The 22966-nt window shown below is 33.6% G+C and overlaps 2 protein-coding genes across 6 annotated transcripts; both read right to left on the bottom strand.

Moving 5' to 3' along the window:
* Window positions 1-634: 634 nt before the first annotated feature.
* LOC118036862 (subtilisin-like protease SBT1.8) lies at window positions 635-2154 on the bottom strand. Its single transcript, XM_035042697.2, has 2 exons — window positions 2059-2154; window positions 635-991 (listed from the first exon to the last, which is right to left on the bottom strand). Exons 1-2 carry the CDS (start codon window positions 2152-2154, stop codon window positions 635-637), a joined length of 453 nt encoding a protein of 150 aa, XP_034898588.2.
* On the bottom strand, window positions 1748-21003 carry LOC118036858 (protein NUCLEOLAR FACTOR 1). 5 transcript variants are annotated; one of them, XM_035042691.2, is made up of 25 exons: window positions 20811-21003; window positions 20646-20726; window positions 20425-20491; window positions 19581-19672; window positions 17891-18053; window positions 15943-16087; window positions 15027-15150; window positions 13172-13272; window positions 12952-13083; window positions 11736-11816; window positions 9984-10177; window positions 9359-9431; window positions 8157-8216; window positions 8000-8038; window positions 7804-7892; window positions 7525-7589; window positions 7141-7187; window positions 5566-5625; window positions 4099-4170; window positions 3272-3301; window positions 3098-3192; window positions 2870-2975; window positions 2674-2736; window positions 2444-2515; window positions 1748-2272 (listed from the first exon to the last, which is right to left on the bottom strand). In XM_035042691.2, the coding sequence occupies exons 2-25, from the start codon at window positions 20662-20664 to the stop codon at window positions 2198-2200; spliced, it is 2064 nt and encodes a 687-aa protein (XP_034898582.1). In that variant the 5' UTR covers window positions 20665-20726; window positions 20811-21003; the 3' UTR covers window positions 1748-2197. The 5 variants fall into 5 exon arrangements, with proteins under 5 accessions (XP_034898582.1, XP_034898584.1, XP_034898581.1 ...); XM_035042693.2 differs by having other exon boundaries at window positions 20425-20488; XM_035042690.2 differs by having other exon boundaries at window positions 20848-21003.
* Between the last annotated feature and the right edge of the window lie 1963 nt (window positions 21004-22966).

Below are 22966 nucleotides of genomic sequence, written 5' to 3'. Positions count from 1 at the left end.
TGCCGAGATTTCAAAATAAATTAATTTGAGTAATCATGTTAAAAACTAAAGAATAAGTAATAACATATATATTCCAAAGAAAATTTAAAAAACAAATTCATATCTTTTTTTATATATTTTTCAATATTTAGAATACAAAACTAGTAGTGTATTTTTAGAATACTAAAAAATTCAAAATTAAATGAAAAACTAGCAGATTAAACTCAAGAGTTATAAACATAGTTTTGAAACTCAACCCGGTCAAGTGATCGGGTTACGGGTCAAATGGGTTGACCCGGATCAACCCAAAAAAACTATATAAAAACTCTCCTCGGGAACTTGCAGCCCTCATAGCTCTTATGCCTATCTTTTCCCTTTCATCTACATGGACTCTCCTCGGGAAATACAAAGCTCCACTCACTTCCCATGGAAACAACTTACGATGAACCTAGGTTCTCGAGGACACGGTTAATTAAAATCAAACTTTTAGCAGCCCTATATCCTGCCTAGCAAAGGGCAAACAATACCATAAATCATATCCCAGCTCTGGCTTCTCCCTGTTTGGCAGCTCTCTCTCAAGCAAAGTCGTGACCAGGCCCGTCAACAGAAAACCCATATTCATCTATAACAAATAAGAAACCTGAAGAAGAAAAGCTCACAACTGCATCCATGAAAATGCAACTGGGCTCCTAACTTGGTGTTGAGCATTTCTCCACACGATTGCACCAAATCCAGATCTATCAGTGAGACTGGCACCTTTCCTTGCCACAAAAGTCACTGTGTATCTAAGCCTGTCCCCAACGTTTTTAAAAGCAAGCTTAGAAGGCTTCACCGTCACCTGCACTGCTTGCGGCCCAGTCACGGCTACTTCATAAATGGAGCCAGCAGCGCCCACATTTGTCAATTCTCGGGTGTACCTTACAACCCTATTGTTGGTAAACACCACCAAGAACGACGGATAGTTGAGATCACCAGGGTTGTTGAATTTCCTCAAAATTGTCTTCTGTTCAGGCTTCAAAGTTTGAGATTAGGTTGTTTTCTTGTGAAGCAAAAGTGACCGGGTCTCAGTGTTCAGCGTTTTAGTCTTCAGATGTCATTAAACGACGTCGTTTAATGACAGGGAAAATAAAAAAAAAATTGACCGGGTCTCACCCGGGTCTGGCCGGGTATCGGGTCGACCCGACCGGGCCAATTCCCAAGCGGGGCTTGGCCTCCACCCGGACCGGTCCCATGCCCGGGTCGCCCTGCCGGGCCGGTCCGGGTTTTAAAACACTGGTTATGAAGTCTAAAAAATTATAATAATAGACATTCTATATATATATATATATATATATATATATGATTACAGATTTTATAACAAGACTTTAAATTTTAAAGGTTTTTACTCTCTTTCAATAAAATGATTTTGGAAAGGAAAAATAATTTATAAATAAAATTCAGATTGAGTTTTAAGAGCAATGAGGTTAAGGTCCAAAGATTATTCTTTAATTTCTTGAAAGGAAAAGGCAAATGTTTTATCATTAGTTTTTAATTCCATCCTCACTGGCCAAAAAAATATAAAATAAATAAAATAATTTCTTTCATTTTTTATGCTTTTTTTAATCATTTCATCTCCCCTTGAAGAGATAAAAATAAATAAATAAATAAATAAGAAAACCAATATTTTGCAAATTACATGTACGCATCAAGTTGATTGTAGATTCTCATCCACCGAAAACAAATAAGAAAATTTATAAGACCGGGTCATAATGATCGAGAGAAGATACAATACTATGTGAAGGTAAGATTTTTAAATTTATCAATACGGATTGCAGACATATTTTACTTCAAAAAGAAATCTGTTTGACGGGTGATATTCAATACAAAAGAAACATGCTTTGCAGCAAGGCGTGATCTTGGGATCCTAAGCAACTATTCCAAGGAACCGGAAAAAATAATCTAAAAGGACACAGAAAACGATGATCATAATGAAAAATGGAGCAAAATGATCTATGATTATATCTGCATCTGTTGAGAATAACTCTTTTATTCTCCTGCTTTTGAAACTCAAAGGAAGAGTCCTCTTGCAAAGTTTCATACCTGCTGTAGTTCTTTAAGCGTGCTCCTTTCCCATTGAATCTCATGTCCATGCCCAGGTCTTGCTGAACAATGGAACCTTTTTAGGGTTTTACCCATGTATTTCATACTTGGAGAATCTTTTTGAGCCAGGTGAAGCATTTCAACAGAACACAAAGACACCCTTTTCTGAGGTGATCATTCTTCTTGCAGAAGCAGTTCCAACAATTCTCTCCAGCTACGACATCCAAAAATAGAACAGATTGTGTATCAACAAACAAGGGCTCACAGAGGATGTGTGAACGGAGGTCGAAGTTACCAGTTTATGGTGCCCGCAGGCACACAAAAAAAAAAAAAAAACCTGCACAACCAATGTACTAACAGATCCAAGATAATTCAATAAGGTTACCTGGAGTTGATCAAATTGAGAAAAGAGCACAGTGCATGTCATGTCATCAGCCCCTTCAAGCATGTTGACAACCTACCAAAAAAAAAAGGAAAAGAAAACTTGAAGGTTAATGAGATAGCAAAAATGGATTCCATGCTAAGTAAAAAAGTAGTTCACTCCAAAGTAAGGCTTCAATTAGTTTGCAGAACAATGACAGTCAAAACTACCAAATTCACAGGAAACATGCTCACCTCCGGGAAGAACTCCTTCCTCTCAGGGAGAGAGTAGACGATCAAATTTCGAACACCACCAATCTACTCATCATGAAAAAGAAGGATCCATGATTTTTAATAATGCTAAACACCAGTCTTGTGTTGGAAGAAGACTAATAGAAATAATAGTTGGAGCAAGAAAAGTAACTAGCAGTTAAAAAGCGAGATGCCTTACCTTGTATCTACGGTAAAAATGAAATCTTTCTGTGTAAAGCATGATTTTCTTTTCTCCATTACGAAACCAATTCCGCATTCGAGTGACATCCCTTGGTTCGGCGTAGCTAAAGATCAAAGCCAATGTGGGTTAATGCAATTGCAAACTATAGTGGAAAGCGATATTGCATAAAACAGGACAGATAAATTAAAAGACATAACACAACAAATAAAAGGTGAAGCTTCTTACTCTCCAAGCAGACACAGGGATGCATTCTGTGACTTCAAAAAGTTACGAAGTCGAACATATTCATAGTAAGAACTAATAAATAGCATAACCCCCCCCTGCAAGAAATTTCATGTAAAGGTAACAATGGCAATTATCTCAAAGCAAGTGTATGCTACAATTGATCAATATATTTACCTCATCTGAATCTTTAATTTTTGGGAACACCTGCATCAGAAAAAATATCAACATCTTGATATTTGTGGAAAATGAGAAGAGAAGCATGTACTAATCAATTACAGAATTCTTGAAATGCCATTCATTTTCTCACCCCTGAGAAATCCCCATCCACTTGTTAAGAGTGTGTGTGCACTGACACGCATGAGTCAACTTCTGACAGTACACACACTAACACAGAATTGGGTTTAGCATACAACAATTGTATACTTGGTTAAAACAGCGGATGCATGTCTGTCTCCATCTTACACCAAACAGGAAGTAAAAAGTAGGATATTGATGACTTGTTCCTCCAGATGGTTAAATGCTATGATTACATCTATTCTTTCTTAAATATAAGGGTGGGAAAATGCAAGCAAAATTAAACCGTGGGTGGTTCAATTTTTCATCTCCGTCTCAAATGCACCCCAATGTAATAACTAACAAAATAATGAACATGTTTCTGTCAAGTAGTACTTTTTTTACTGGTTTCTGTTTCTTTATACAGTGATGGGATTAGAAACTATCCCTTCCCTTCCTGTTGGGAATTTTTCCACCATCACATTGGCAAAAAAAAAAAAAAAATTGCTGCTTGTCGCCTTTTTGGTCCTCAATTCAATAGTTATAGGCTAGAGAATTTGTTGGTGCAATAACAAAAAATATATTAAATATCTTGACATCTTGTGGGTTCATTAGAAGAAGCAAACAACGAGTGATAAGAGAGATGCTATTAAATGTTCTATCCACCAAAAAAAAATACATATCCACGGTTGAAATGTAAAATATACATATATATATTCCAGACCAACCTTCTGAACAAAGTAGTCAAGTCGAGCATTGTCAGCTTCTGCCACAGAGTCTGCATCAAATCGCTGATAAATCTTCAAGGACGAAGATGAACAAAAGCATTTAGCAACAAAACCAAACTAAATGGTTCTATCAGATTTCAGCCATAGATCAGAAATGCAAACTTGTTATCTTCTAACAAAACAGGCAACACAGTTAAGAACAGCTTAAAATTCTCAATGAGCAATTGAATTTCAAAACTGTACAAAACCATTGGAAAAGGGCTAGAAAATCACATGAACTATTCTTTGATCTAAAAAACTCATTATGCGTGGAGCACATACAAATGTATATAGTTCTAACCTACTGTGTCAAAACATGACTGACTTTGAAACAAAAAACACCCTTGTATTTGGGTTTCTTCCTATTAATAATTGTTGACACTTTTGATTTTACCATCTACAATGTGGAAATTCCTTTACCATCTTTTTCATTATTAATTGTAGGCCCATTTCCTATCAAAACAGTACACTAATTAGACCTCTTCACACAGAGAAGGGGTCACCACAGTAATGGGAGATTGAGCTTTGGGAACATGTAATAATTAACAAGTAACTCAGATCCCATCTTTCATCGTCATCTTATTATTACTGTCATTGTTATTACTTTTATCACACAACTGTCCATAACAATGCAGGTTATCTGAATTATGCACAAATCTTGTTAAAAAATCAATTCACATGCACATCACGTATACATATTTTCTTATGATGCACAGCTCTATGTTTTTCTTATTTCCTGGTTTGCTATGGATTATCCCACAGAATATAAAACAGGTTTAGTTTGAAACTTTAAGGAAAAAGGAAGCAATATGACAAATTAGAAGATGATGCAATAATTCTAACAGAATATATCGATGTGTCTTTTAAAAAATATGGCCATTTGAAACAATTTACTATTGGATTTGGAGACTCTTGGGTGGTCCTGAATAAGATGGAGGACACGTTGCTGCCCTTTGTAGGTTCAGAGAAAGGCAAGTGTTGCAGTTTTTCTGAGCATTGGACTATGCTAGTCAGTATATGAAATATTTAAATGGAGAGAAAATCCCAAATAATTAAGGGCTGTTCCAAATTGAGACTGCTGTTCTGAGGTAGGACAACTTTTTATTGCATCATATAGGAAGGCTGTTCTGTATCAATGTTTCTTGGTCTCAATGAAGATCTTAAATGTTGTAACTACATCTCTTTGAGCAAGATTTCCTCTGTTGATATATATAAAGCAATATGGAGAGCCAGGTGGGAATTCTATTGGTTTCCATTTCTGCCACGCTTCAAATATCCTTTACAGAGTTTTCTGAATTTCTTTTTCTAATTGTCTTGGAAACAAAACAAATGAGGGAAGACAAACAAATAAATGACATCTGAAAGTGGCCAGTTCATCACATACCTACAAATTTAAGCAATGAAACAAACAAGACAAGGAAGGCATACCTGCCGTACTTGGTCTGAGACTTTTGGAAGAACACCTTTATACTGACATATCAACTTTACCTGTCATTATTAATTAAAAGTGACTACTGTATAATTTGCAAGACAGCTGAATAAAATATTTCTGAAAGAAATGCACTTCAATTACATAAAAAGATAGCAAAAAATATCAATTTTCTAAAATGAAAAGGTCAAGAACAATACAATGCATTTATTGCTAGAAGATCCAAAACTCATGTGCAAATGAGTAACAGAACATGCATAAACAAAGTATACACTAGTAAGAAAAAAATTGCAAAGTAATACATATTTAAAAAATAATAAGAGTATATTAAAATATGGAACAAATAAACAAGTCATCTACTGTTTAGTGGGATGATGTTGAACTATCAAAACCCATCTGGCTCAGCAACATAATCATATCGTGAAAAATTCTAACAAAAACACTAGCACGGAGCAAAAACAGCAAGCAAAGCCTTAATCCCAGACTAGATGGGATCAGGAATTTGGATCCTTTCATGACATTCCGCAACATTGTAAACCAAATCCACCTTGATATCAAGATTAGTTTAAAATACCAGAAAGAAAATGCTTTTGATCGATGAAAGCAAATGGGAGATTGGGAAATCACATGGCAAACACTGATTCAAAGGGAAATATGACTACTTGGCATCAATCCCTGCTGGAACTTGACAAACAGAACGATATATAGGCTTTAATTGGGCAAAAGAAAGTTTATTAGTGGGTTTTGTCAGGTCACACTAGCTTTGCGGACGTTTGGAACCAGCCCAGGTTTACTAAACTTTTTATAGAACTTTGCGGCCAGGACCGCTAGGAGACCCTGAAAACATGACCATATCAAGTCACGGAGCTTTACTGTTTGATGCTGATTAAGATCTATCCATGGAAATCCATCCTTTGGCTTGGAAACTAAGACCTAGGTTTCATGTTGAAGTCCTCTTTTTCTTAACCTATTTTTCTTTATCAACTTTTTGATAGAAGTCCCTAAAGTTTGGATCTAATTTGATGCACAAAAAAAAAAAACTCCTAATTCAAAACTCATACAACCAAACCTCATAAATATTGCCAATCTCAGATTATTGGATGATCAGAATTAAGATCAAAAGGAAAAATAGTTTTATTATATGGCTGTATTGCTATCGAAAAAATGAAGTGAAGAATAATAGGCACTCCATTGACAGTATGTCTGCTTGTGATGCATATGCCAAATGACATCCATGTATTTAGTTTGTCACCAGAAGGGAAAAAAAGAGTGATTGGAGGAGAGATGTGAGACACTATGCTTACTCTTGATAGTTAAATATCCTTTGTTACTCACCTATACCTAACAATGTTGGATTTAAATTTCTAATTTCACCAAAAATAGTCCCTCGTGGATGAGACAAATTAAGGGAACAGGTTACTTTAAACTTTCACCAGAAATTGTCTTCCAATACACCCTTCCCATTCAGCAATAGCTTCTCAAGCCTTAATAACCCAAAGGCATTGAAAAACACCACCTAGACCAAGATGTACATGGCAATCACAAGAAATAAAAATGGAGAGCAACTAGCATACCTTTCCTTGGTAGTTTACACATTGACGATTGAAGGAAGCATTAATGTCTGGAACAAGAAACCACATATGCATTATTTGTACTTGTCATCAATATTCGTGTAGAAGGGGTGTGATATAAGTAGTATCTTGTCATGAGTGACATGTACATAATTGATTAAAAGCAACAAAATTTTACAATCATAGATCCATGTCATCCAAAAGTTGCTGCAAACCCACAAATTGAACCAATCAAACATTCACTCTACACTTGATCAATTACATGATTAAGGGAAAAGACTTGCAACACAGAATTCAGAATAAAGCCTTGATTTACTGTAGGTGAATAAGCAGGCAAAGTAATAAAATCAATAATGCATGGGAGACAGAAAGTAAAAATCAAGTTACCTGGGTTTGCATAACAACCTAAGACAATTGTTTGCCGATAAAATCTGGCATGTCCATCCAAATACCTGAACATAAAAACAGCCATCATCAGCCAAAGCATTTAAAGAAGAAAAGGTAAATTTCAATTCAAACAAAACTAAACATTCACTATGCATTCTAAAACGTCATCTAAGATTTATCATTTAACATTCTGCAAATGACAGAACATAACCCTCCATCCCCATCTAATAGGAAAGTTCACAGTCAACATTGAAAAAATAGTAGAAACTGTCAACATACCACTTTCTAATGCGCATTATATCAGTCCCATGCTGCTTAGAAGGAATGCAATTCAATTGTTCAAGAACTGATGTAAGGAAGGCCCAATTCTGGATATCATTCATCAAAAAGTGAAAAGAACAAACTGGGAATCACATTCTACAAAGTATATGAAAAGCAACCAAAAAAATACAAGCCAGTACATTTCATGATCTACCTGCATTGCTATAACATCTGCATGATCAATGATAAGAACCTATTTTTCCAACAAACATAATCTTTCCATTAGTTTTAAGCATACTAATCATCGTGAAAAACAGATATTATAATCTAAGGACACAGTCATAACCAACAAGCAAGTAAACAGATCTTACCTCTATGGAAGAAAGATAATCCACATCTTTTTCCTTGTCACGTTTAGCTTCCTCAATTTTCTGACAAGAATGTTGCGTTGTCAGTTGCTTGCTTAAGAGAAAACTACAAGAAATCTGCTAATCTATGGCATAAAAACTGGTAAGACGTAACGATGATATGAAAAATATCCCTGTAGAATCACATGAGTATAATGTGAAAGAGACTCAATTTATGAAGCAGTGCAGCTTAACTGTTCGCAACTTCTTGCTGGAAGTTATGAAATCTCAAGCTTTCTTTTGTGTTTTCCCCCCAAATAATCAAGGTTTGATAATTAAGATCATGACTGCCACCAGCACCTCAGAACGAGGAGCCCTAGGCATCATACCCAAATAGAGAAATGAACCAAATTCATTAAACTTGGTTCAAAATGACAAACAACTGACAGAAAAAATTAAATATAGCAATCATCAATCTTGTCGCACATACTTAACATTCTACTTGGAAAATATATTGTTTCTCATGACATAATAGCGACCTATCAACATCCAAGAGGATTGATTCCACATCTGTAACAGGTTGTGTCAGAGGGCCTACGAGTTCAACAGCAGCAGAGAAGACATTTGGTCAAAAGGAATGAAAATATCATAAACGTTTTAGTGGTTCAAATATGTTCTGAGTGTAGTCTTCACAGTAGCCTGCATCTGCTAAATCAGCCACTATCATGGCTTGTTGGTGTTAGGTAGGAATTATTTGAGGAAGAAATACTAGAATTAGGAAAGAAAAGAATCTTAAAATCAGTTAAACTGTTGGTTTCAATATTGCCACCGCCTTCTTTATCTCCAACACTCCTATTGCCTTGGCTCATTTTAAATCAGAATTCATTGACACTTCAGAAATGATTCTCATGCATGGACCTCTCTTTCTCACTATCTTCTTTGCTACCCAAAAAAGAAAAGAAGAAGAAAGCAAATATTATATTCAATTAAGTGATAACCTTTTTAAGTGTAATCTAAAGGATACTAAAGCTTTTTGACATGACCATTAGACAACACTTATGCCACATGATATCAAGAACCATTATATATCCTCTTCTTCCATGAATTTATCCATGTTTTACAGTAAAGAACAAGTTGTTATCCTACATTAAAAAATTACCATCCTTCCGCTTGACATTTTGAATAGTCTAAAGAACAAGAAATTTGTGTACAGGGTGGAAATTTACCTTCAGCAATGCCAAAGGAGAAGCGACTATCAAGTCTGAGGAGTAGAAATCACTAAATAACTTAATGCTCTTCCTACAAAAGATCAAAGGACAAAAAAAAAGGACTACATAAGATGAAGGCCATGCAGAAAATTGAATAACCTGAAAAAATTTCTGTATCAAGAAAAGATTTTGCAAAAAAGGCCAGCAGGTAACCTCTCCTCTTTTCATCATATTGAATAAGGATTGGGCACTTAAATTGACTCAACATATATGCAGATCCTACCGAATAAAAAGAAATAACCAAAGGAAGAACATTAAAGAGCATACAAATAGTCCGCTGTGTCTTTTATCGTTGCAAAATTTTAATCTCGGAATTTTTTTTAATGTGTGCAAAGGTATTAACAATCTTGGTAACGGGTGGCCAAATTCCAAATCCATTTAACCTTTCTCTGAACCACTTCTAATCCTAATCATGACCACCTTCCCAAACTAGGCAGTTGCTAATAAAGGATTGAATGACCCATAAGTAATTTGAGGACAAAACAAATTGCTCAATAAATCAAATACAAAAACTCAATCATTGATGGTTTTTTCACATCATAAAAATATCAATTGGCCAGCATTATACAAGAAAGTAATTTACCTCGTAAATTTAATGCCTATCATAAATTTATCATCTACATTTCCATCAAAAAGTGCTTGATGGTCAGGTGGTTTTGAGGACTTCTGGGAGTTTGAGTTTTTAACACTTCCAGTTAACTCATTGGTGTTTACATTGTCTTCATCATCGTGATTTCCAAACTCATTAGAGAAACGACTCATGTGCTCCACATTAACCTGTGAAAAAAGAAAAGTGTATGCTTTGAAATCTTTATTCTAAGCATAAGGAAATAAAATCTTCAACAGCTTATCAGTTTTTTTGAATAGTGTACCATATGCAGAATAAGCAACCGCGCTTTCATATATGAGATTGTACAAAATCCTAGAAAAGCTTGTTCGAATATGAGAATTAATCTTCAAAACATACTAAGGCTCCGTTTGTTTGCTGGAAAGTAGTTTCTTTTTGGAAAGTGAATTCCAAGAAAGTGTTTTCCGATGTTTGGTAGTGTAATGGAAAATGAGTTGGAAAACACTTTCCAGTGTTTGGTTATGTCATGAAAAATGAGCTGGAAAATAACTTATTAATATTTTATTTTTCTTAAGTTTATTAAAATAATGAGGAACAAATATTACAAATTAAAAAGTTGAATGAGAATGAAATTGAAAAAAAAAATTTCATAAATTATCTCAAATAAAATAAATAATAATCAAAATAATAGAGATCAAATCTAAAAAAATTCAAAAAAAATAAAAGATGAAGAAATTAAAATAATAATAATCAACATTTCATAAATTATTTCAAATAAAATAAGTAACAATCAAAAGAATGAGGACCAAATTTGATAGATAAAAAATTTCAATAAAAATATGATAAGGAAAAAGCAAATAGCAATTATAAAAATAAGGACCAAAGTTAATATAAAAATAAAATTTTAAGAGATGAAATTGAAAAATAAATATTCAAAACAAAATATATATATATATATATATATATATATATATATATAGCAATCAAAAGTTTGAGGATTAAATTTGATATAATCAGAAAATAATGACATTTCTAAATTTTTCACAACTTCCGAAAAGTGTTTTCCCCTCAAAATTTTCAGGAAAACACTTTCCTGAAAACCAAGTCAAATTTTTCTTTTACTGGAAAGTGTTTTCCATTGACCAACTTTCCTACTGGCAAACAAACACAAGAAAGTTTGGAAAGTGATTTCCCGGAAACCACTTTCTGGAAAACAAACACAGCTAAAGGGAAAACACTTTCCTGAAAATCAAGTCAAATTTTTTTTTGACTGAAATTGACTGGAAAATGTTTTCCGTTGACCGGAAAATGTTTTCCGTTGACCAACTTTCCTAATGACAAACAAACACAGGAAAGTTTGGAAAATGGTTTTCCGGAAACTGCTTTTCGGGAAACAAACATGGCCTTAGTTGAATGTGGATTCAAAGAAAACAGTTTTCTTACTTGTAAAAAATAAAGACCTATTTGAGAAGTTTGGTATGGGGCTACATTTATTGAACCTTATGCCCTTCACTACACTTGTTAATGAAAAAAACAATAGTAAGAGGAAGAACAGGCATGTATCAGCACGTCAAAAGTAGTTTACAAATCAAATATTTCTACTTCTAAGAGACCGAAAAGTCAAGTAGGCCACCTTATATGTCAATTCAGGCACCCAAAGTATTCAGGATTAGCTGGTGATGCAAGTTCAGTAAATATTACCATTAAATAGCATCGTAAACCATGTTTAAAGAATGAGTACAATTAATGAAAGCAAGGAAATATCACCTTGTAAGCTCCGGGGGTCAGTTTTATTAGGCTATTAACAGCACGATTTGCAATGCTTTTAAAGGGCAGTAGGATCAAAACCTGTAATACAGAATTAAAACAATCCCTTCTGATGAAGCAAGTAAACATACCGATTTAGAAATAAGTGGAATGAGAAAGGAGAACAAGGTGACAAAATTCAAGTGTTTTTATCTTTTCAATTGATGGTATGTTTCTTACAAGGCAAGTTAGCTGGCTGAAAATGAATTATTTGATAGTAGCTCGTTAAATGGTAAATCTTGAAAATTGGTCACTCTAAGCCAATTCAGTACAAAATTAAGCATTGATAATAATGGGTCTAGAGCTAAATGAGACAGTTTATCGGTCCATTTAGCCTCAAACTTACATATGCTTTTCCCTCTAATTAATTGATTTCCAAAAAACTATGCCAACATTTAAACACAATATTGAATGACACATCATAAACAAACATGCTTAAGATAAAAACTAACCAAAGCTTTTCCATGTGAAAGATGAAACTAAACATTTTATATGGCAAACCCACTTCCAAAGATTCATGGGAAACAAAGCTCATCTTTATATTGTACCCCTCCATGAAAGCTCAATGATTTGAGACACATGTTGAATAAAACTACATGGGTGATTCTTTAGTGAAAGCTAAAAAACTTTTTTGGCTCAAAGGGAAGAATGGCTTTTGTAAACAATGGTCTTGTGATCCTGTCTCAATAACAAAACATCCTACAATGCACACAGAATTGAGATCTTTGTCTGGCCTATATGCTCTCATATAGCCAGGTCTTTCCATGCCTTCAAAGCACAATTTTGCAATTGATATGGAATCCATAATTTGGCTCATATGAATGACTACAATGGCATTTCTGACAATTTTGTTTTTCTTTTTGCAAAGGTGGTGAAACCTAGATGATACAAAGGAAAAATACAATTGCAAAACATATCATGACAAGTGAAGAGTAGTTATGTCTGCAATCAACAATGAGCATATATATGTGTATGTGAGCAATCACTGCCATGCATCTCTATGTGAACCAGAATTTCCACAATTGACAGTACACAGAAACAATAAGATGAATATTATCGGGGGTTGATGCTGAGATGCATTGGTCTTGAGCATTTGTAATCCAGCTCTGCGAAGCTTGAATACTGTTCACATGCAGTTAGCATAGCATACAGATCAATGGAAACCACTCCACACTACCTTTGGACGAGTAAACCCATGATCAAGGAATTCATCACCACCAAGCAATTCATCCTTAGCATTCTCCCAACGCTTGCCCACTTTTGAATCATTCTTGGTCACAAGATCTCTCGTTCTGAAAATGTGATTCAGCTGCATGATGTTTTCATTTCACGATAATTAAGACCATTAGACCAAAAAATATAATTGAAACTCTCAAGGAGAAGGGAAGTTCACATACACAGTGCATAATGTATGCATCCATGATGGCCGAGTCTTCTTTTAGGCCCTTGCGGTAAAAAGGCTTCTTGTTACAGTGCAAAATATCTCTATAGCTGTTGCCTAGTGAAAAAAAAAATGGGGGGGCTTATGCGCAATACTAGAAAGCAACTATAAACTATTTACAGAATAAAGTCCATGGTCATACATTTTTGGTAAAATGATTGAAAAGTCATCAAACAAGAAAAAATATAATAGCCGATGCATCAAAACTAAGTCAAACAGATAAATGACAGAGATGGAGAAAGCAACATGTAATTATTGCAATAAAACAGCATACAAAACATATTTTGGATAAAACTCCAACAAGCCTCTTCTCAAATATTTGACAAGGATTAAAATCTGATTTGAGCAAATATATGGTCTCAAACCTTCACATCATTTATGTTTATATTAAGACAAATTATGGTTAGTCTCTCATTCTCTATATCATTAAACATGTTATATTTCTCGTCATTCCTACTTTATTAATTGTGCCTCCTAAACTAATTAGGATGGTGTAATTAGACTAAAACATGTAAATAGATCTATCTCCTACCAATATTTCTAGAAATGTGAAAAAATCATATGTTTCCAATTACTAAATCATAAATTTTCATAGGGAACCAAAGTGAGATGCTCACAAGGGGGTGTTGAAAACATTGGCATAGGAGAACGAGAGGAGAAATTAAGGAGTAAAGAGTATAAATAGAAACACAAACGAAAAGGAAAGATACACGAAATCAATAATCTCAAATGGATCATTGAAAACAGCCCTCCTAAACACCATATAGGTGCTTTTATACAGGCACCAAATACAAAATACTTGCTCTTACATAGGCACCAAAGTACTAATATAACCCCATAATGAATAGGAATAAAAGAAAAGCACTTCCGAAAAATGACACCTAATGAAAACTTATCCATGTTCAGAAGCCACAACATTCTACTGATTTTTTTATATGAGATTACATAAATTTCAAACTTCTTGATGATCAAGATCGGAAGTATATTTCTTGTTAATGTGGATGCTGATATTTACATGCTTTCAAGAAGAAAATTGCAGAAATATTCATCTATTGACATTAAAGTATTTTGGTGTGATCTGCATATCTTCTCCAGGGCATGATCTCAAGGAGTTCTATGCATGTTGTTTAGGGAACCTAGTGAGGTGCTAGGTCCTGTCAATCAATTTCCTTTCTCCCATATATCTATTCACATAAGTAGCCCTTGTATTCTTAGTTTTTCTGTAACCACCCCCAGACCTACAAAAACATGAAGTTCAGATAGAATGATTGGACATTCTTAGAAGTCAAATGCTGTGATGCTAAAACAATCTAAGATCAAGCAGAACTGGTATTCCACCAATCAATTCTAATTACTAGCATCAGATGGTTTTTCAGCACACTTGTAAGGCACCTTTGGCATAACTGACACATGAGGAATAGTATTTGCTCTTTGAATTTTTATTTCAAGATTAAGCTCTGCAAGACTCAAAGAGGAGATCACAAAAGACAGAATAAATGGGACAATTCAAACAATTTAAACCACTGATTGAGGTGTTCACTAGAACTGGCAATTTAACATTTTAAAAATAAAAGGTGGTGGCATAAGGGATGTTTGTCAAAATTGGCTGTCTATTATTCATAAAAATAAAGGTTGAGGCACATGGGCTTCTCACTAACCATAAATATGAAAACTAGAGATATGAAGATCTCTAGTACCCTAGATGCTTATAAATTATGACATCATGAATCTAAATAAATATCTACCATTAAAATCCAGATAGGAGCAGCCAAATAAATAAAGATCATCTATAAAACCATGATGAGGCTTACAAAGAGAGAAGAAGAATCTCTGTGGAGATGAATGAAAATCATTGCTGCCAGATGTCCTGCACACATCCAACCAGTGTTTATATAACCTTTGCTTGAGACCACAATCAGAGTTCATGTTAGCTACCTGCACAAAAGTAATAAATGAACATGGTTGCATAATTAACAAACTGCATCTTCTATAACCTTAACGCTTTTAACATTCAAGGTAGTTACAATAACAATCCCTGAAGTAGTGAAAATTAGGGATCGCTCAAATGTTTGAAAGACTAATAGAAACCCCTCCACATTAAAGAAAATATCATAGATATTTATGACCAGCATCTCTCCTTGGTATTTATGACCAATATCTCCTTGGACCACTATTTAAATGGCCAACAAGTATTTACGGTTTGTGGGGGAAGGGCATATATTTAGACACTTCAAATAAAAATTATGACAACATAAAAATCCTATATAAATAAACCATTAAATTAGAACCTCCCTTTTTTTCTATCGCATCATCTTCTTCATTTATCCTCTCCATTTAATCACAAAGTACTAAGAATTGCGAGGCATATTTAAAAAAATGAAAAGGCCTCATAAGTTACATAAATCTACAAAGGATGTACCACATTTTGTTTGTTTTGGAGTAATTTTATGAAGCCAATTTCAAGAATTTTATAAATTTACTCCTCCAAGTGGTTGATGTGGGATAGTAAGTATTTGGTGTGTTTTTTTTTATTTTTTTTGCACCATTTCAATGCATTTAAAAGGATGCTTCAACAAGTCTCTTGATTTTCATTTGCATGGTGCCTACATGAATTCTTTATGGAGGGCACCCATTCTGCATTCCATAATCCCCTTTTCTTTTTATCTCACATATATGTTGCATGTAGACAATAAATAATAGATTAGAGACAGACAGTATGAAAATTACCTCCAGAAAACACTCTCCTGTTCCTACCCACTTGCAATTTGGCATGCCAAAAGCAGGCACATCCCATTGATATTTCCACTTTTTCTTCAACAGATCCTCTACCTCAGTTTCTGGTAACTTATACTCTAAGTGAGAATGGAAAGAGCTGCACAAAGACAATCATACTTGAATTTCATGAAAAGCTTTCAAGAGGACAAGAAACATACAAGTTCCATAGAGAAGTCAGTATTTATTCATTTAAGTTTAAGGATTGTAATAAATAATTCACCATATTCAGCAATGAAACTATCCAAATGTATATAATAACAATCATATTTTTATTTGAACACTCTGTAACACAAGCAGTGATGAACAACAAAAAGAGAATATCAACTGCATAGAGCCAAACCCTTGTTGACCATTTTGCTCAAGACCCCATCATATTATCTATGAGATTCCAATGTACCATCTCTAAGCTTGTTTAAAAGACAACTTAAAAAATAATTCATTCATTCTCTCTCCTCTCAGCATCATCCACAACCTCATACACAGTTTGGGAAATAGAATCATCTTACTACACAACAATGACAATTGGCCAAACCTTGGTCAAGATTTTATAAATGCTGGCCATAGATAAATAAGTCTATCCTTGACTTTTGGTGGATGAATCTTCTTTTGCACTTGTAAAGTCACACGCCAAAGTGATGAGAGTGGAAATTATGCATTTCTTAAAATGCCATTTGCCCAGAACTTGCCAAAAACATGATATTCAACTTATAGTTGTTTATTCATAAACATGAAGAAAAAGCCCGAAAGTACCTTTCTCCCCACGCCATACTTTCACGGTCGATTACCTTTAAAAGCAATGTGCCATGTACAAGCATTCCAACCATTTGTAATGGTCATATCCAAAACACAACCCCTGAAATTACCTCACTATCAATGCAATTACCTCCTCTGTGAGCTCCTCTTTACACCTTCATAGCCATTACTACAATAAAGACCAATTAATCCAATTGGCTGACACTTCAATCCCCTTTTCTATAGTCAAAAAGTCTTTTCCAACTTGACTAGGTGATACTTCACTCATCACTAAATCACACACACGTCTCTCTAAAGTTTCACTTACTTCTCAGCCACATAAATCAAGTTGATGTATAGACTTTACAAGTGGAAGGTACTTGAAATATGTGGGAAAACTATCCAAAATGCACTTCATCATATTAAAAGGGACAAGAAATTGAACGAAAACAAGTAGTGACTGCACTACAATAAATAGCCTATCTTCAGTATATCTCATTTTACGGTTTCAGCAGTATTGCCATAATCTAACTCTGTGAATTTGTGCAAGTTCCCATGAAAATTACATGCCACATAAATTTTCAAAGTTTAACAATATGTAATAAACAAGTAAAGGTACAGACAACCAGATTTATTTTCTAAGTACACACAACACTTGTTTTCAAAGTAAACACAATATTTACCTTTTATTAGATTCACAGATTGGACAGAACCAAACTTCTGTTCATTCAAACATTATGCAAATAAAAATGAATTCTAGAATGGAATGCATTGTGAGTTCATTCAAAGCCTTCCATGCCAGCAACTGAAGACATAAATGAAAAACCAATTCTTTTCCAGCCAAATACTATTCTATGGGAATACCTCTTCCATTAATTCCATTTTGCAAATTCATTTGTAAATTAAGCCAATCATAATACATGGAAGATTCGAAAAACAACAATTATTATGAAAAAGAAGATTCCACTCTGACTATAAGAATTACCAATTCACCAACCCAAGTCATAAAAAATAGAATTGAAAAAATGTGTCAGACAACAGTTGAAATAGTGTTGTTTAGTAGCATCCATCCACATAGAATATATCAGTTGCCAAACAATCTTAATGATGATGGTAATTAATAACAGTTATAAGCAATCATATAAGGAGCAGGGTCATCCAAAGGTACCTTCTGGAAGCTGGTGCCTTTGCAACAGTTTGGGACTTGACATCCAATTCTTGTTCTTGATCGGTGTTGGAGGCCTCCAGAATATCTTCTGAATCAGAATCTCCATCCGCGTCCACAATGCCAGCAGTTCTTTGCTCTTGCAGGTCACTTTCATTATCACTTCCTATATACCAACATTAATAAACCAAAGATTAAAAGAAGGGAATTACAGATTCATCAACCATCTTATATTAGCAAGATGCAACATAAAAATCCTTGAGCAATGCACAGTCTGGGTGAGTACAACATATTCATACAAATAAGAATTCAAAGGCAGATGAAAAGAAACAGTTGTGAGAATGCATAGCATGGTATCAAATTATATCACAAGGAGAAACCATGAACCAGCAACTGATCATTATATATTGGACCTCTAGAGGGATTTATAATGAGAGAATAAGTTATCCTCCTCAGGGAAACATAAAATCACAATGAAGAACTGGTTCATCCAATTGAAAGAGCTAACGATACACATGTACAAGAAGCAAAAGCCACACAGAATGAGAGAGAAAAGATATCTGTGATAACCATTTTTTGAGAAAATCTGACCATTAAAATTCCTAGCATTCCTTTCTAATGATGGACACTTTGTTAGTTGATGAAAATATCCACTGGTAGGCTGCAAATTGATGCCGCTGTGAATATGGTCATATTATTCAGACTTTCTTTAAAAAAATTGACTGGTCCCTCTAGACAAGTGATTCATATGAGACCTCAGCAATCTCATGTTACAACTTTATTAATGGAAAGCACTACCAATTCTGAGCATAATGAAAGAAGAAAAAAATTGTTCAACTAAGGTTTTTTCCTAGTTTTTATCTTCATTTTATTCTAAAAGGACTTCTTAGTTCTTTTTGAGGAGCTATCTAATGCAAATTGAAAATGAAACGAACTTTTTTCAAAATATTTAATTAAAAAATCCAAGTGATTAATTGTATTTTCTAACCATAAAACAGTTTGCATAAATATACACCAATTTAAACACACAAGAACCTAAAAAGTGTTTTTACATTATGGAAAAGTGTATTTCCTTCCAAGTATTTGATATGAAGAAATCTAACCAACAGTATCATATTCCAAGATAACAAGTCTCTATGTTTTTGTTTTCAGTCTGCATATCATGGAGATCCATGTTCCAGGTGCCAGGTGCCTTCAAACTGTCCTCCCTTTTTGGTAACCCTGTCCTAGCCTTGTTAACCAAACACCTTACAAATGGGAACAAAGGCCTCATTCTCACTCCTAGTAACCAACAGGGCTTTAGGATATTATTAGGAGCAACCTTCAGCATGAAAGAAAGTATTGATTACATCTTCGCAATTCTTAACACAACCAAGAACACTGGTAGCTGATAATTGTTTAAAATTGCTCCTGGTAGTGATGAAATGGGAGAAAAAGCAAGACAATAACAAAAAAGTGATGGCTGGCTATGAAAATATGTCCCATTTCAGCCTCCATTCAAGTTTAAAAGTCAGAAATAATACTGAATAGGGGCACCTCCTCTCGTCAATATTCTAAAAAAAAAGGAATGTTAACAGTGATTAAAAACAATAGCATTAAATTACTGATATTACTTTTAGCAACATCCCTAAAATAACCAATGAAAACTTATTATTTTTCCTGCATACTTTTCAAGAAAACTATCATATAGTACCTTCTTCAACAGAATCTTCCTCGAACATGCTGAGAGATTGGGAGTCGCCAGCGACATCTTCCTCCAAGTTAATTTTACCTTCTTTTCTTGGTCTATGATCAAAGCAATATATAGCGAAGTATTAGTCATAAATGCCTCATACCAGATCACCACAATTCTACACTTCAGAAGAAGAGGGAATCATCAACAGCCAACTAATACCCGGACCATAAAAGGAAATATAATTGACAAAAAACAGACCACACAAGCTTCAAAAATTGGAGGACAAAGATAGCAACAGCCACCCACCTATTTATCGTACAAACTACCCTTACACAACACAGCAGATTTTGATTCTATCATTTCCCAAAGGTAAAACTTACTGTATGCCACATGATCCTGTCAAACCACAAATAAAACAGTGGAACTTAGATCCGTTTCCGTTTTCTTCTCTGTCTCTTAAAAGATGGATAGCCACCAGCTTACCTAAATCCTGGCCAATAATTTCACCAAACAAACCCAAGTTCTACAAGGATCTCCCGACTTGATAATACATGCAACAAACTAATCAAAACTAACCTCACCTTTCTTGAGGTGAAAACTCGAATAACAGCATCATAGAAATCTAGTCACCAAATAATCAATATCCATTCCCAAACCTATCAAAAGAAACCCCATATAAAATCTATAGTCGCATAACCTTTATCCCTTCATTCCAAACCTCTTATACTAATTTTCTAGCTACGCAGCAACATAGCACACATAAGTCAATCTTCAAATCAACGTCATGTCAGGTCACTTCGAATGGTCTAATGCAGTTTGAATCTTCGTAACTAACATAAATTGAAACAAATAAAACGATTACCTTTTCTTCTGTTTCTGTTTCCCATCAGCCCAAGATTTGTTTGTTCTTTTGTGCCTCTTCAATCCTGCTTAATAAAAGTTAAACAATTAACCGATTCAAGTTGCAGTGTAATGAGCAAAGTTGAAGCACATGAAAAACCAATTCAATCTGCTTATGAAGTTGGATTGCCACGCAACATTCAAATAAAAAAAATAAACAAAAAATAATATGACGTTGCTCACTGAGACTTGGCGCTGGCATCTTTCAATGAATAACTTAATTTCTGCACGTAATTGAATCTCTGTAACGCTCTTTCTTTGATTCTGAAAAATATCAAAACAGAGAAAGGAATCAAGAATTCCTTCAAAACCCATTATCTCAAACCCACACTTCTTTGCATTAAACACCTTGTTTCGAGAAAAAACAAAAACTCATTAAAGGAACCTGCTCCTACTGCTGCTGGAGAAACGCTGTTTCTGCTGCGCGTGAATTTGAATTCGGCTGTGAGTGAATTGAGAAGGGAAGGGAGCAGCTGTTTCTTCTTTTTTTATCTGAGAATAGGAGCGAAATCGGCCTTTTTGAACTTTAGGGTTTAGGGATATAATAACTATGTTTTTCTTTAAAAAAAAAAAACAATTCAAATGCATAATAAAAACAAAATTAAAAATGGGATCGGGTCGGGTCGGGTCGGGTCGTCATGGAACCTGAAGCATAGTTAAAACAAACCCGTGTTGTGGGTTGCAAGCGGGGTGTTGACACGTGGTAATAAAAAAAAAAAAAAAAACCTTTGAAATTGATTTAAAAAAGGACATGGTTTTTACATTGGCTCGCCCTAAACCTGGTCTTAAATCATTTATTAAGAAATATTTTATAATACGTGAGGAAAATATTGTTTCCCGTTCGTTCACCAATAAATAAATCACTTGGAATGCTATAATGATTTGTCATTTTCTTTGTTTCTCTTTTTTTATTATGCCTTAATAGACTTGAATTAATAGCCAATTAAAACATATTTATTAAAAAATGAATAAATATTCAAAGATAGGGGATCAGGACGAGACACGTGGCAAAAAAATTAAAGAATTCTAAAACACATGGGGAATTCACTGTAGCAGCTTTGGTTTTTTTCCTATAGCAGTTTTTTTTCACTGTAGCTTTTTGTTTTTTGCTTTTGTTTTTTTTTTTGTTACATACTTTTTTTTTAACCCAAAATTGACTTCTTTGTCTTTATTTTTTTTTAATTTTTTTTTTTAAATTATCTTTACTAATTTTTTTAAATATTAACCTGGTTAAAAATTTAACTATGTAGTTTTTTTCTTTAAAACATTGTGGATTGCTATATATTCTCATACATTGTTTTTTTTTTCTTTTTATGTTATTTATCTTTTTTCCAAAATGATCATTGTAAATTTTATTTTATTTATATTAAGTTGGTTGAGAATTTAGCTTTGTAGTTTTTTTTTTAAATAATATGGATTGATACAGTATTTCCCTACATAGTTTTTGTTTTGCTATAGTGTTTTCCGTATATTTTTTTAAAAAAATTATATTTATCGAATTTATTTTTTCAATACTGAGCTGAATGATAATCTAGCTTTAGCTTTCCCCACGTGTTTTTTTTTTTTTTTTTTTTCAAAATTGTCAATTTTTACATTTTTTTTTCAGAATTTTTTTTGTTGATTTTATTTTTTTTTACTATTGAACTGGTTGAAAATTTAGTTTTTTTGTTTATTTTCTTTAAAACACCGTAGCTTTTCCACATTTTTTTTTTTCGCTTTTGTTTTCTTTTTTTTTACATGTTTTTTTTCATTTATTTTACCCAAAATTGACTTTTTTTTAAAAAAAAAATAAGTGTTTGTCGTTTTTTTTATATTGATCTGGTTGAAAACTTAGCTTTGTAGTTTTTTTAAAAAAAAACAAAAACACTATGAATTACTACAATATTAGCTTCTTTTTTTTTTTAATTTTTTTTAATGAATTTTTTTTGTTTGATTTAGGTTGTTAATGTTAATTTTTTTTTTATTTAGTTATCAGATTTTCATGATACGGATCTCGAGTTTGATGGATTGATCTGATTTGACGAGTTATTTTTTTCATTTAATTTAGTTTGTTAAAGTTAATTTTCTTTCTATTTAATTATCAGACTTTTATACTTTCATGATACGTATCCTGGGCTTGACATGTTAACTTAGTTTGATGGGTTAACCCAGTTAATTTTGGGTAAACCTGTCATTTTTTTTCTATTTAGTTATCAAACTTTCATTACGCGAATCCCAGGTTTTACAGGATAACCTGATTTAAAGGGTTAACCCAATTTATTTATTTTCTTTTTCTTCGTTAGTTTTTTCCTTCCTGTTGATTTTTTTTCTTCGTTTTTTTTTAATTAATCTATTTAATTATCACACTCTTATGGCACGACTTTATAGCTAGATTCACATCAAATATTCTGAGTCCGGTGTTGCAATCAGGCTCACTTAAACTTGGATCATGCAAGTTTATTTTATTATTAATATTATAATATTACTTTTAGATCAGATTGCAGCCAAACCAAGATTTTTAAATT

Source organism: Populus alba, chromosome 3 (genome assembly GCF_005239225.2).
Source record: "Populus alba chromosome 3, ASM523922v2, whole genome shotgun sequence".
NCBI classification, from domain to species: Eukaryota; Viridiplantae; Streptophyta; class Magnoliopsida; order Malpighiales; family Salicaceae; genus Populus; species Populus alba.
The sequence above is the reverse complement of the archived record's forward strand: the minus strand, read 5'-3'. Positions and strand labels throughout refer to the sequence as shown.

Coding starts and splice junctions, on each gene's coding strand:
- LOC118036862 (XM_035042697.2), bottom strand. CDS start 2,154: ATGGGTAAAACCCTAAAAAGGTTCCATTGTTCAGCAAGACCTGGGCAT. Junction 992..2,058: donor CGCTTAAAGAACTACAGCAG/GTATGAAACTTT, acceptor CAAACTTTGAAG/CCTGAACAGAAGACAATTTT.
- LOC118036858 (XM_035042691.2), bottom strand. Junction 15,151..15,942: donor CAGGAGAGTGTTTTCTGGAG/GTAATTTTCATA, acceptor ACTTTTGTGCAG/GTAGCTAACATGAACTCTGA. Junction 13,273..15,026: donor GAGATTCTTCTTCTCTCTTT/GTAAGCCTCATC, acceptor TTTTTTCACTAG/GCAACAGCTATAGAGATATT.